This window comes from Bombina bombina, chromosome 1 (assembly GCF_027579735.1).
Source record: "Bombina bombina isolate aBomBom1 chromosome 1, aBomBom1.pri, whole genome shotgun sequence".
NCBI classification, from domain to species: Eukaryota; Metazoa; Chordata; class Amphibia; order Anura; family Bombinatoridae; genus Bombina; species Bombina bombina.
Window position 1 is genome coordinate 1,332,810,462 of NC_069499.1, and position 14,723 is coordinate 1,332,825,184.

General features: G+C 37.3%; 1 protein-coding gene across 2 annotated transcripts in view; it reads left to right on the forward strand.

The window, feature by feature from the left end:
* Nucleotides 1-14,723, forward strand: part of LOC128649094 (mixed lineage kinase domain-like protein) — a 92,817-nt gene that overhangs the window by 20,523 nt on the left and 57,571 nt on the right. For both annotated transcript variants that reach the window (XM_053702162.1, XM_053702171.1), the window contains exons 4-6: nt 6,951-7,048; nt 7,259-7,394; nt 10,218-10,302. In XM_053702162.1, the coding sequence (XP_053558137.1) occupies nt 6,951-7,048; nt 7,259-7,394; nt 10,218-10,302 (319 nt within the window). The remainder of the gene's footprint in view (nt 1-6,950; nt 7,049-7,258; nt 7,395-10,217; nt 10,303-14,723) is intronic.

Genomic DNA, 14,723 nt, shown 5'->3' on the forward strand with positions numbered 1-14,723 from the left:
ATACTAATGGAGCAACAAGATCACAAAGGCATGTTAAGACCGGATAACTATTTTGAGCTAAAACTGAAAGTAAAAAGGAGAGGAATTACCCTGAGGAAAGCAGTCTTTTATGGGTCCTATCTCACTGATCTGTGTCACTAAAGAGGTGATGTTTTATGCATATGACAAATTATTCATGGTCTTTACATAATGATATGTACATATTTTTTCATTTTACTGAGCTAATTAAAAAAGGTGCTTTATAAAAATTGGGTTTACACATAAGGAACAGGTTTTCTGTTAAGGAAATCTTTTTGAAATTATGCCTTCTTTTTTTAAAAAAAATGTATTTACTTATTGTTTACAAATGCTTAATAGTGATGGGTGTGTGTCATTTACTCCATAATGACATTGGCAACTTTTCACAAACTCACATGTGAGTGCTTGTGTCTGCTAATACTGCCTGAGTGTGTGGGTATGCCTATCTATCCCTGCTTGTGTGTGTGTGTTTGCTATTACTGCCTGAATGTGTGTGTGTATGCCTATCTATCCTTGCCTGTATGTGTATCTGCCTATTACTGCCTGAGTGTGTATGTATACCTGTCTATTACTGCCTGAGTGTGTGTATGCCTAGCTATCCCTGCCTGTCTGTGTGTATCGGCCTATTACTGCCTGAGTGTGTGTGTGTGTATGCCTATCGATCCCTGCCTGTCTGTGTGTATGCCTATCGATCCATGCCTGTGTGTGTGTGTATGCCTATCGATCCCTGCCTGTGTGTGTGTATCTGCCTATTACTGCCTGTGTGTGCATGCATCTGCCTATCTATCCCTACCTGTGTGTGCATGTATTTGCCCATTATTGCCTGTGTGTGTACTTCTCTGTCTATTACTGCCTGTGTGTATAGTATATTTGAAAAATAAACAGCTATTACAGTTCTTTATCAAATTATATATGTGCCGAAATCTCATAGACTTTAATAGTGAATTTTGTAAAAATAAAATTGTTATAACTTTTCTAAATAGTTGTAATAGACCCCTAAATATGTTACAAATATACCCAGTGACATATTGTAATCCTTTAGAAAATCTTACCTGATGACTTTTCTGCAAAGTTCAACTTTAAAGTCTATTGGAGGTTTTGTAGATACATTTTGGATAAGAATTTAAAGGGATTGATATGCATTAAACAAATAAATATGCATATCTATGAGAAAAGTATAACTATAATGGCAATTAGTAAAAGATATAAAGATATTTTTAGATAATATCAATATATTTGGAAAAAACATTGTAGTAGAAAAAAGGACATATTTAAAGGTATAGGAAAGTCAAAATTAGACTTTCATAAGTCAGGATACATCAAACAAAATTAAGACAATTCTATTATTCTTGTTCTCTTTGTATCCATTGTTGAAAAGCATATGTACATATCCTTAGCAGCACCAATGCACTACTAGGAGCTAACTGGTGGTTGGCCGCAACACACATTTGTCTCTTGTCATTTGCTCACCAGATGTGTTCAGCTAGGTCCCAGTAGTGCACTGCTGCTTTGGAGCTGACCTCTAAATGACAGAGTGACATGCAAGGTCTAGGAGGGGGACTTTAAAATCTGTGAGGGGGCACATTTTGGAATTTTGCACCAGGAGCCAGATTCTGTAAAAACGTCCCTGACTGTGCAGATGAACTCCTTAACTTTGTTTAAACTACTGATAACTTTTAAGGCTTTGCTTTGTTTTATGGAGTGTGCTTTCACTTTGTACTTTATAGTTCGGGCTGCAGTGAAAGTGCAGTTCTATTGATTGCTTTCAGAACCAGATGTCACAATTCCTTTTCCAGCAGAAGGTTCTGTTTAGTTCTGGCTAGAGATTTATCAAATTCATTGTTTCCAGGTAAGGTAGAAACGGCCCCATAGCCAGTTTAAGACCCTTTGGTTCCAAATATCATCATTTCTCAGGGTTAAAGAATAGACTGCAATTCCATCTGTCTTACATCCCCAAAATTCTCTGAAAGTGGCTGCCTTCATTCAATGTATTCAGGATCTGGAGCAGATGAGTAATTCTTACAGGTCCTGTCTCAGAACATGGAAATCATACGATTTTACACTTAATACAACAGGGTCAGTTCATGTCTACTATAGATCTCTAGTGTTACACTCATAGTCTCTTATCCTTCCTTCAAGATCACAGTTGGAGGATAATTGTTCCAATGAGTTCCTTAACTCCATTTACCAAAGTGTCCTCCTAGGTGTCATCATAACTCGGGGTCTATGCACCTTTGTTTGGCAGAATCTCACAGGTCAAATCTTCAGGCATGCCATTTTCTTCAATATTCTGTTTCTCCAACTGTAGTACAGTTCATGGAGACAGTGGGCCTAATGGTGTCAGCTGCAGATACAGTTCACTTGCCTTCTTTTGTCCTCTCCAACTGTCTCTGCTCAAAGGAAGTGGACAAGTTCTCTGCATTTTTATTATCAGATTGTGTTTTCGATTTGTCGATAAAACTATCTCAATCCTGGTGGATGGAAAGTCCTTCTTTGATCCTTGGGTGTCCTTTCTACAGCCTTTATGGGTCTTTTGGACTGGGGCACTGTCTGGTAGTCTCGAAGAGCACAAGGAATTTGGTCTCCTCTGGAGGTGAGGTTACCAACAAAGTTCTTGGAGCTCCAAGTGATTCTTCAAGTTTTTAAGTCTTGATCCCTTCTCAAGAAGTTCTTTCGCTTTCAGTCAGACAATGTCAGGTCTGCGGCATACATAAATCATCAAGGAGGGACCCAAAGCCATCTGGCAATCCAGGAAGTTTTCCAGATTCTGTTCTGGGCAGAAAAGAACCTATGCTCCCTGCCAGTGATGCTCTTTCCAGGAGTAAAGAACTGGGAAGCGGATTATCTCAGCCGTCAGTCAACCTGTTCACCCAGGACAGTGGTCTCTTCATCAGAAGAGCTTCGATCAACTAGTTGTCAAATGGGGTCTGCCAGATGTAGATTTGATAACTTCTCACTTGAATCACAATCTGCCAGTGTTCTGTGCCAGATCCATGGATACAAGGGCACCTAATTTTGAAGCATATATAGTTTTTTCAGATTCTGTTTTTGAAACGTTAACAAAAAAAACTATCACCTAAAGGCCTTTCCATAAGATTTGGAGGGTATATTTTGGTGCTTTTCTTGAGTTGTTTTTTTCTGGCATTCCTTTTGGATCCCTAGGATTCTTCAGTTTTCTTCAAGATGGTCTTGTCAAATGACTGTCTCCCAGTTCCTTGAAGAGCCATATTTCAGCGTTTTATGTTCCTTTCAAAAGAATCTAGTTATGCTTCCTAGTGTACATAATTTAATTCAAGACCTATCTCCCCTTTAGGGTATTTGAATTTGGTTATTTCTGTTTTCCAAGGTAATCCAGTTGAACATATGCGCAGCATAGATATTAAATGTTTGTCTTACATGGTTCTTCTTTTTAGCTATATCTTTAGCTAGAAGAGTCTCTTAATTATCTGCTTTATCTTGTGATTTCCCTTTTGCTTCCTAAGATAGGGAGAGTCCACGGCTTAATTTCTTACTGTTGGGAAATACAACACCTGGCCACCAGGAGGAGGCAAAGACACCCCAGCCAAAGGCTTAAATATCCCTCCCACTTCCTCATTACCCCAGTCATTCTTTGACTTTTGTCACGTTAGGCAGTAGCAGAGAAGTGTCAGAAGATTCAGAGAGTCCTGACAAGATAGGACTGGAGTTTTAAGTAGTCATGTCAACCTCTTAGTGAGTTGTGATGAAAGTTAGTCTGGAGATGCAGGGAAAGTTTTTCTGCGAAATCATCCAGACTACTGCTAACAGCTCCTAAGCAATCAGTGTTGACGAGTTTTCACTGCCTGCTTTCTCTCACTCAAGTCCATGTCAGGAGCGCTGCTATAAGACTTTCACACTTGAGAGGCTGTGTTCTGTTCTACAGTATGGATCCTGGAGGTAAGATTGTTTCAATTTTTACATGTAAAACACTACAATCGGGTCACAGTCTGGCTCCTTTATACCTTGATAGGATCCAGGGTTAATATCCTCTGAAGGGGGTTTATTGAACAGTTGGGGTTAATTAATCAGTGTATTCATTATTTACATGCTGCTTTGTGTGATTTTTTTTCCTGTTGCACAGCTCCTATTACTTGCTGTACTTGTAATGACAAGGGAAGTACTGTCTTGTACTCATTTCCTCCATTCCGGGTGTTTCCTATGTTAACTGTCTGGGTCTAGGAGGTGGTGAGTGCCCCAGCCTTTGGGAGTATAAAGGTGCAGTTTTCTATAATATAAAAAAACAACAACAAAAAACATTTTTGTGTCCTTCTGTGGGTATAACCTGAGCTATGGAGGACTCTGACATGTTAGAAGGTACTCCTTCTGTACTAAATCATAGCTGTTTATATTGTGAGGAGGCCGTGGTTTTCCTGCCCACTCAGTTATGTTCCACATGCCTTAACACCGTTATAAAGTCTAAGAATGGAGACAAGCCTGCTAAGGCTCTTAGTCCCTCTGAGCCGTCTACCTCTCAAGACTCAGCGTCCCATGAAATTACCACCCTTGCTACATTATCCACTCCACATGCAGTTCCCCATAGCACATCTAATCCTCCATCCAGAGGGCACCTTTTTCCTGCAGACTTTGCCACGCAGTTACAAACGGCGGTGTCTGCGGCCCTCAGTGCATTACCTTGCTCTAACAAACGCAAGAGAGAGGTTAAACATAGCTCTCTTGACCCAGAGTCATCTAAATATTTATTGGATTTAGCTATTATGTCCCAGTTATCCGATGATGAGTTAACCTCTGTAGCTTCAGAGGATGAACTTTCTGGGTCGGAGTCGTTAGCGTCTAAGCCTCCTGCTGGGGAGGAATTGTCCAAAAGATTTAAAATTGAGCCCTTGCGTTTTTTTATTAAAGGAGGTTCTGTCTACGATAGAGGTTCCAGAGGCCGCGCTGCCTGAATAACCTATGATACCTAAATTAGACAGAGTTTACGAAGACAGGAAAGTTCCTTTGACTTTTCCTGTGCCGGTTAAGATGGCGAACATTTATTGACAACAAATGGGAAAGAATTGGTTCGTGTCTACTTTTTAAAGTTGTTACCAGTCCCGGATTTGTGGGGCTCCATTCATAAGGTGAGGATAGTTCTTCGTTCAGAGAGCTGATGGATAAGAACATGGAAACCTTTCTGAGAAAGATGTTTCAACATATAGGATTTTTGTTTCAACCGGCGGCTACAGTTGCCGAAGTTGCCGGAGCGGCTACCTATTGGTACGACTCTTTGTTGGAACTCATTAAGGTGGAGTCTCCCCTTGAGGATATTCAAGACAGAATTAAAGCTCTGAGAATTGCTAATTATTTTATCTGTGATGCGAACATGCAAATTATTCGCCTAAATGCAAAGGCATCTAGGCACTCTGGTTGAAGTCTTGGTCTGCGGATATGACTTCTAAGTCCAGACTCCTTTTCTCTTCCCTTCTCATGGCATACCATCTCAATACCAAGCTACCCAGGTACGGGTTGAGGAACCCCCAAGCGGATCTAATAGATGCACTAGCAGTGTAACAAAACAAAGGGAAGTGATCCCAGAATTGCTGGAAAAGGCAAAAATGCTAATGTCTCCCAGCTGACCTTGTTGTCTATATTATAGAAAGAGGTAACTGGCTGGGAGTGTGCTTAGAGCATATTACAACATTTAAATCAAAGAAAAAAAAATCTATTAAGAGAATAGGGAAAAGTATGCTTTTTGTACACATAAAGTTTATATTTTTCCACTTAAAATTTAACTTTTACTAGTTGTAGTTAAAAAAGGCAGCAGAAATAGAAGTTGTATCTAGCGTGCCAGAAAAATAGTTAAAAACACAACTCTGTAACTGTGACTTGTATAAAGTACTTCAATGTTGCTGATTTTAGGTTGTTTATCACATATGAGGAGGAGGGAAAAATCAATGATATTAGGTAAATGTAAGAGCCTCTATTTAGGAACTGTGTCCTGTAATGCCCTATATTAGGGTAGATAAGCCACTTTTTTTTACACTAAATATGCTATATATCCCTTCCCCATCCTTCCCACAATATGTCCCAAATGTCACAACAAATGTTACAGCAACAAATAAAAATATCAATTAGTAGATAGTCTGAAATTAACAGAGTGCAGTTAAAATAAACACAAAGCCGTGTTTATTTTAACTGCACTCTGTTAATTTCAGACTGTAGAGTGTTAAAGTTTTATCATCAAGTTACTAAAGAATTCAGGCAAAGATCTAGTTTATTTGTTCTCTATTCTGGTTCTTGGTCCTGCTGAAGCCTTAACTTTTTGGCTCAAGCAGGTCATTCTCAAAGTTTTCTTGGTGGCAGGAAAGTCTTCTCCTAAGTGTATCACAGCTCATTCCACCAGAGCAGTTGCTACTACGTGGGCTTTCAAAAATGTGCATCCTTGCAACAGATTTGCTAAGCTGCAACTTTTCTGCATTCTTTTTGCTTCTTCAGAAGTGTTTTTTGGCAGGAAAGTTCTTCAGGCTGCAGTGTCTAGCAAATAGGATTTGCTTTATTTGGTCCCACCCTTCCTTACCATGGATTTTCAGCTTTGTTATTAAATCCCACATGCTAAGCATTTGCTATGACCTCTTGTTTTCATATGAAAGAAAACACAATTTATGCTTACCTGATAAATTAGTTTCTTTTGGGATGTCCACAGGTCTCACCCTTTTTTTAAAATATTTGGGGCGACAGTTATAATTTGCACCTCTGTAGACCCTGCTTTGTCTTTCCTACCTGTTTCCTTTTCTCTGCTTGGCTATACGTTTAAACTGAGGGGAGGTGCGAGGGATTAAAGCTCTTGTGTGGTGGGTTCTTGGCCTCCTCCTAGTGGCAGGAATTATATCCCACATGTTAAGGATTTCCTATGGACTCTCATCATCCTGAAAGAAAATAATTGAACAGGTAAGCATAGAATTTTTTTATTTTGCCAGACTTGTGAGGGCAACCTTTAATTCAGAGATTAAGATGATGAAGAAATTTGAATGTCTGAATATTCTACGACTCTATGGCATCTGTATCGATAATTCCAGTGAGTACTATGACCTATAAATGAAGTTCTCTCACCTGTTTTTCTTACTTTCTTTTTAACGTTTCTGTCTCTATTTTAAAAGTCCCTTCTTCAATGTTGCTTTGTTCAAAATATTTTTTTTTTTTAACTTTCCTTCTCAACCTATCAGCAGCTCATCTTCCTTTTTTCATACTTCTTAGAACTTTTATTTTTTTTTCTTTGCTATTTTAGATGGTGGACCACACTACTCTATGGTGATGGAGTTGTGTGAAAAGGGGACTTTGCGGGAATTGCTGACACGAGAACCAAATCTTTCATGGGAGCAACGTGTTCGAATGTCCTTGGATGCAGCAAGGGCCCTTTACAGGTACATATGACCAACATTAATATTAGTTTGACTTATTTATTTCAATTTTTCAGATAACAACAAGAGTATCGAAAAGCAAGCCAAACGCTTTTTTGTAAGAGCTACATCAGTGTGTTTTGCATATAGATACATGAAGAATAATCCTTCCAAAAATGATGGAAGGTAGAAGAAAAATTGTTCCTCTAGTTCTTGGAATTGTCAAGCACTGGTTCATATTATTTTTGGAAAGTTAAGATAAATGTGTTCTATTTTTTTTAGAGTGTTTGTGAGAGTTAAACCTAAACATTCTGTAATAATAAATTGATGTTTTTAGGATCTCAAACCCTATTAAATTGAGTAGAAAACCTCAGAACTCATTTTAATAAGACACTCACTATAAATATGTGATTGTTTTGCGTAAAGTTTAGTATCAAAAGTGCAATTAGAAAACATTCACCTCGTTTTGCGTTACGGTTTTAGTGCTGAAAGTCTTGTCGGTATAGCTGTACCGCAAGCATTTTAGCCTGCAACAAAATGTCAATCCCGCCTTTAAAAAAATGCAGTTTTTGCGTGGGATTTCCATAGCGCCGGTATTACAGGTTGTTTGGTCAGGCTAAAATGCTTGAGTTCCAGCCTATACCGACACGTAGTTATGAGTTTTGCGCCACAAAACTGTTACACATAACTCATAACTAAACTGTTACAAAGTACACTAACACCCATAAACTACCTATTAACCCTTAAACTGCCACCCTCCCGCATCACAAACGCTATTTAAAACTTATTAACCCCTAATCTGCCGCGCATGACATCGCCACCAGTATGTAGTACACACAATTCTCACAGGAATTTGAAATCCCCCCCACCACCACCAATTTTCAATTAAATTACAGGAAAAAGGGACAAAAAAATTCAAATATAGTTTCATTATTTAACTTTGCTTAATATAACATTTTGGCATAGACAAGTGAAGCAATACTGATTGTACGGCGTGTTTGTTTGCACTAGACAATCCATAGTGCTCAATTTGGTATTATAACTTGGTTAAAACTTTAACCAAAGACTTGTTTTGTTAACACATATGTTATATTCCTATCCATAAAAAAAATACTACCCCTAGAATTCAATATAACCGATTTTGCTCATTTTCATTAGTCTAAAAGTGTTTATTATTAATTTTGGGTTATGAACTATAGGAGGAGATGGCGTAATAATGTCCCAACTGTTTCTGTATGAACTACATTGCTGCAACATCCTGTTTTTTTTACTTTGTTGTGACAATTGTGCAAGAGAAATATTTAGCAGGCTCATATAAAAATGAAGATGCTTAAAGGACACTGAACCCATTTTTTTCTTTCAGATAGAGCATGCAATTCTAAGCAACTTTCTAATTTACTCCTATTATCAATTTTTCTTTGTTCTCTTGTTATCTTTATTTGAAAAAGAAAGTCCAGAACCTTGGACAGCACATATTTATTGGTGGATGAATGTATCCACCAATCAGCAAGAACAACCCAGGTTGTTCACCAAAATGGGCCGGCATCTAAACTTACATTCTTGCTTTTCAAATAAAGATACCAAGAGAATGAAGAACATTTGCTAATAGGAGTAAATTAGAAAGTTGCTTAAAATTGCATGCTCTATCTGAATCACGAAATAAAAAATTTGGGTTCAGTGTCCCTTTAAGATGTGTCATAATAATGTAATGAAAGGGAAAAAAATTTGGTGCAAAATATTTTTAACCCTAGATTTTCACTTCAGTTTGAAAAATGGTTTAATGATGTCACAAGGCAAATGAACCTGATAGTAAATCTAGAAGTACTACTGCCCTGCACAGCAATATAAAATATGCAGTTTAAACATATGGTACATGTTAGGCTGAACTTACAAAAATGCATTTAACCCATGAACTTACAAAAATGCCTATAACCCACCTTTTAAACCCTCTTTATAACTCGAAAACTGCAAGCAGACAACTTTTTTTTTTTTTTTTTAAAGTGGATGGTACAGCCAATCAGAAGCTGTACTGCACTCACTACTGAATATAAAAGAGATCTGCTTCCATGCCTTCACTATACACACAAGAGTTTAGCTGTACAATTATATTCTGCTATACCCTTATGTGCACAACAAAGACATATTAGTGTGCGTTTAGTTTATTCAACAGCATGTGCAGTGAAGCTTCTGTAGTTTGCTTTGTTGTGTTTTATATATATATATATATATATATATATATATATATATATATATATATATATATATATATATATATATATATATATATATATATATATATATATATATATTTATGTATATGTATGTATGTGTGTGTGTATATATATATATATATATATATATGTATATATGTATATGTGTATATATATATATATATATGTATATATATATGTCAGGATTATACAACGGTCCTCAAGCTGGGTGATGCCATTTGACAAAGGTGTCTGTGGACACCGAAACGTCATGGGACTATGCTTTTAACTTTTTTTCAATAAAAGTTATTTTTTTACTTAAATCCAGTGAGTGCTGTCTTTGCTCTGGACTATATATATATATATATATATATATATATATATATATATATATATATATATATATATATATATATATATATATATATATATATATATATATATATATATGTATATATATGTATATGTGTGTGTATATGTATGTGTATGTGTATATGTATGTATATGTATGTGTATATGTATGTATATTAGATTTACTATTAATGTATGAAATACACATCTGAAGATAGGTTGCCTTTTCCCGAAGTGTCATATATAGTATAATACTATGACTGATAAACGTAATCTTGTTCTACAGGTTGCATCACACCGAGGAAAAAGCAATTTTACATGGGTGTCTGAGTAGTCACAGATTCTTGGTGAATGACAGTTATTATCTAAAGGTACTAATAATTCTTCCTACATCTCATTCTCCTTCTGAAGCAAAGTATCTACTTTCTCTGTGCACCATATAATAATATATTTTGTGTGAAAATCCTTGCAAGAACACAATCTTAAATTTATGTACAACTTTTATAATAATAACCATTTGTCCATGATTCATTGTTCAAGAATACAAAAAAAAATTGGTAAAGTGGAAGGCAAGTCAAGTAAATATCAGCTGCTGTCGATATGATTGAAAGATATCAAAAGAGGCAAAGAGTCCATTACATTGCTAAATATCCCCTTATGAGGGGATATGAAGCAATTTTCAGTATGACCAAATACAGAAGTTCCAATAAACAGAAGTAAGGCCTAGATTACAAGTGGAACATAAAAATATTAGCGCTAACATTGCTCAAGTTAAATCATTAGTGCTTTTATTTTTGTGCTCAAGTTTAAAGTAATATATTACTTTTCAAAGAAAAATCTTTGGCAAGCTAACATCTGGTCATCTGGATGTCTATTATCACAGGAGTGTGCTAAATCCCACACACAACAGACTTTTATGGGAGGGCGCTGAAAATCAGGGCTGTTTCGAGGGGCGGGCAGACCGGGCAGTGGCCTGGCGAGCACTTTTTAAAAAAAAATAAAAAATGTGTTAAAGTGTGTTAAAGTGGCAGTGCTTGCTAAACTACTGGTATAGCAAAGGTTAAAATACACAGATCACAAGTGTGTATATATATATATATATATATATATATATATATATATATATATATATATATATATATATATATATATATATATATATATATATATATATATATATAATTTGAAAAGAAGCTGTTATGTTAATTGGCTGCATTGGATGTCAATCATACTAATGGAGCAACAAGATCACAAAGGGGGCGTGTTAAGACCGGATAACTACTTAGAGCTAAAACTGAAAGTAAAAAGGAGAGGAATCACCCTGAGGGAAGCAGTCTCCTATAAGTCCTATCTCACTGATCTTTGTCACTAAAGAGGTGATGTTTTATGCATATGACAAATTATTCATGGTCTTTACATAATGATATGTACATATTTTTTCGTTTTACTGAGCTAATTAAAAAAGGTGCTTTGTAAAAATTGGGTTTCCACATACTAAGGAACAGGTTTTCTGTTAAGGACTGTTGAATTAAAAAAAAAATATTTTGGACATTATGCCTTTTTTTATTTATTTACTTATTGTTTGCAAATGCTTAATAGTGATGGGTGTGTGTGTGTGTCATTTACTCCATAATGACAATGGCAAGTTTTCACAAACTCACATGTGAGTGCTTGTGTCTGCTATTACTGCCTGAGTGTGTGTGTGTGTGTGTATGCCTATCTATCCCTGCCTGTGTGTGTCTGCTATTACTGCCTGAGTGTGTGTGTTTATGCCTATTTATCCCTGCCTGTATGTGTGTGTCTGCTATTACTGCCTGAGTGTGTGTATGCCTATCTATCCCTGCCTGTGTGTGTGTCTGCTATTACTGCCTGAGTGTGTGTGTGCCTATCTATCCCTGCCTGTGTGTGTGTCTGCTATTACTGTCTGAGTGTGTGTGTGTATGCATATCTATCCCTGCCTGTGTGTGTGTATCTGCCTATTACTGCCTGTGTGTTCATACATCTGCCTATCTATCCCTACCTGTATGTGCATGCATTTGCCTATTACTGCCTGTGAGTGCATGCCTCTGTCTATTACTGCCTGTGAGTGCATGCCTCTGTCTATTACTGCCTGTGAGTGCATGCCTCTGTCTATTACTGCCTGTGAGTGCAGGTTTCTGTCTATTACTGCATGTGAGTGCATGCCTCTGTCTATTACTGCCTGTTACTGCCTGTGTGTGCACGTCTGTCTATTACTGCCTGTTACTGCCTGTGTGTGCACGTCTCTGTCTATTATTGCCTGTGTGTGAATGTCTCTGTCTATTACTGTCTGTGAGTGTATCAGGCCCATTTATCAAGCTCCGTACAGAGCTTGAAGGGCCGTGTTTCTGGCGAGTCTTCAGACTCGCCAGAAACACAACTTATGAAGCAGCGGTCACAAAGACCGCTGCTCCATAACCCTGTCCGCCTGCTCTGAGCAGGCGGACAGGAATCACCGGAAATCAACCCGATCGAATACGATCGGGTTGATTGACAGCTCCCTGCTGGCGGCCGATTGGCCGCGAGTCAGCAGGGGGCGGCGTTGCACCAGCAGCTCTTGTGAGCTGCTGGTGCAATGTTAAATGCGGAGAGCGTATTGCTCTCCGCATTTAGCGAGGTCTTGCGGACCTGATCCGCAGTGTCGGATCAGGTCCGCAAGCCCTTTGATAAATGGGCCTGTAAGTCTTTGTCTATTACTGTCTGTAAGTGTATGTCTCTGTTTATTACTGACTGTCTGTGAGTGCATATATCTGTATTTTACTGCCTGTGTGTATAGTATATTTGAAAAATAAACAGATATTAGTTTTTTATCAAATTATTTATGTGCAAAAATCTCAGACTTCAATAGTGAATTTTGTAAAAAAAAAAATTGTTATAACTTTTCGAAATAGTTGTAATAGACCCCTAAATTATGTTACAAATATACCCAGTGACATATTGCAATCCTTTAGAAAATCTTACCAGATGACTTTTCTGCAAAGTTTAACTTTAAAGTCTATTTTGTAGATACATTTTGGATAAGAATTTAAAGGGATTTATATGCATTAAACAAATAAATATGCATAGCTATAAGAAAAGTATAAATATAATGGCAATTAGTAAAAGATATAAAGATATTTTTAGATAATATCAATATATTTGGAAAAAACATTGTAGTAGAAAAAGGACATATTTAAAGGGATAGGAAAGTCAAAATTAGACTTTCATAATTCAGGATACACCAAAAAAATTTAAGACAATTCTATTATTCTTGGTATCCATTGTTGAAAAGCATATGTACATATCCTTAGCAGCAGCAATGCACTACTAGGAGCTAACTGGTGGTTGGCTGCAACACACATTTGTCTCTTGTCATTTGCTCACCAGATGTGTTCAGCTAGGTCCCAGTAGTGCACTGCTGCTTTGGAGCTGACCTCTAAATGACAGTGACATGCAAGGTCTAGGAGGGGGACTTTAGAATCTGTAAGGGGGGCGCATTTTGGAATTTTGCCCAGGGAGTCAGATTCTCTAAAAATGGCCATGCTGAAAATCTCATGTCGGCTGTCGCTTAAAAGTGCACTAAACCAACAGTGTGCTAAGCCGAAGGTCAAAGAATTCTTCTTCGCTTACTTTTTGAACTATGAACTATGTACACACGCACATATACACATATATATATACATTTAAAGGTTGGACAAGTGCACCTCTGCCCTAACTTCCTTCCCACTTATTGCACAATTGTGCATAAGCATTGGTTGCATGCAGGTAGGCAGCCTTAGTAAGGACAGCGGCCAGGCTAGTAGGTTGATATGCTAATCAGTAATGTTACTAATGGGGGGCATCATTGCAATCTGGGACCCAGGCAGCACAATTTCTTGAGCCAGCCCTGTATACACACACACACACTCATACTTATACACACCCATACTTGTATACCTTTGATCCCTTACCAGTCCGACACTTTGTCATATGCCCCATCCCTTTACTTCACTGTTTCAATAATGAACCTTGATTTTACATGTAATACTTATAAATATGAGTGAAATACTTTATTTAACCATGCACCAGACTGTTGTCAGCAAGAGCCTTTTAGCACCTCCCCTAATGTGTTACAGAACTTTGTTGCATTTCTTTTTTTGCTGTGCTGAATAAACAACATTTTTCTGTTGGAGTTGTTCCTGTCAGCTAGCGAGCAGTAGAGTCAGAACTTTGTTGTACTTATCCACTTCCTGTTTCACGTTAAACTTAATCATCGTTTGCTTAACCCCTTTTCTTTCTAATGGTGGTGAGAGTCAATCAGATGTCACTCTTGGGAATTGCATCACCAGGACACCAGGGGGAGGCAAAGACACCATACACCAGGGCTCCATTTATCAATCATTTCTCCACAGCTCTCCTTAGGAGAGGAGCACATGTGCGCCCATATTTATCATAAAAAAGTTGTTTTTTCTCCATGGGAGACCTGAGGAGAGCTGGGGAGAACTAATGATAAATTTCTCCAGTCGGATTAGTATCTTCTCCTAATTTATCACTAAAAATAAGCAACTATTCTCCATGTCAATCATATATAAACCAATAGAAATCTTTATACAGCCTTCCTAGTAGCTTTGTTAACTCCCCTCTTCAGCAAACTTTCATATAAGAAAATAGATCTACATTTTCATTGTTTTAGTGCTTCAATTTTAGCGCTTTTTTATATCTTATTTTTATGTCCCAATAGATATCATTTTTGTGCTCTGTTATATATTATTTTGGTGCTCCATTATATTTTTTTTTTTACTCCATCATAAATTAT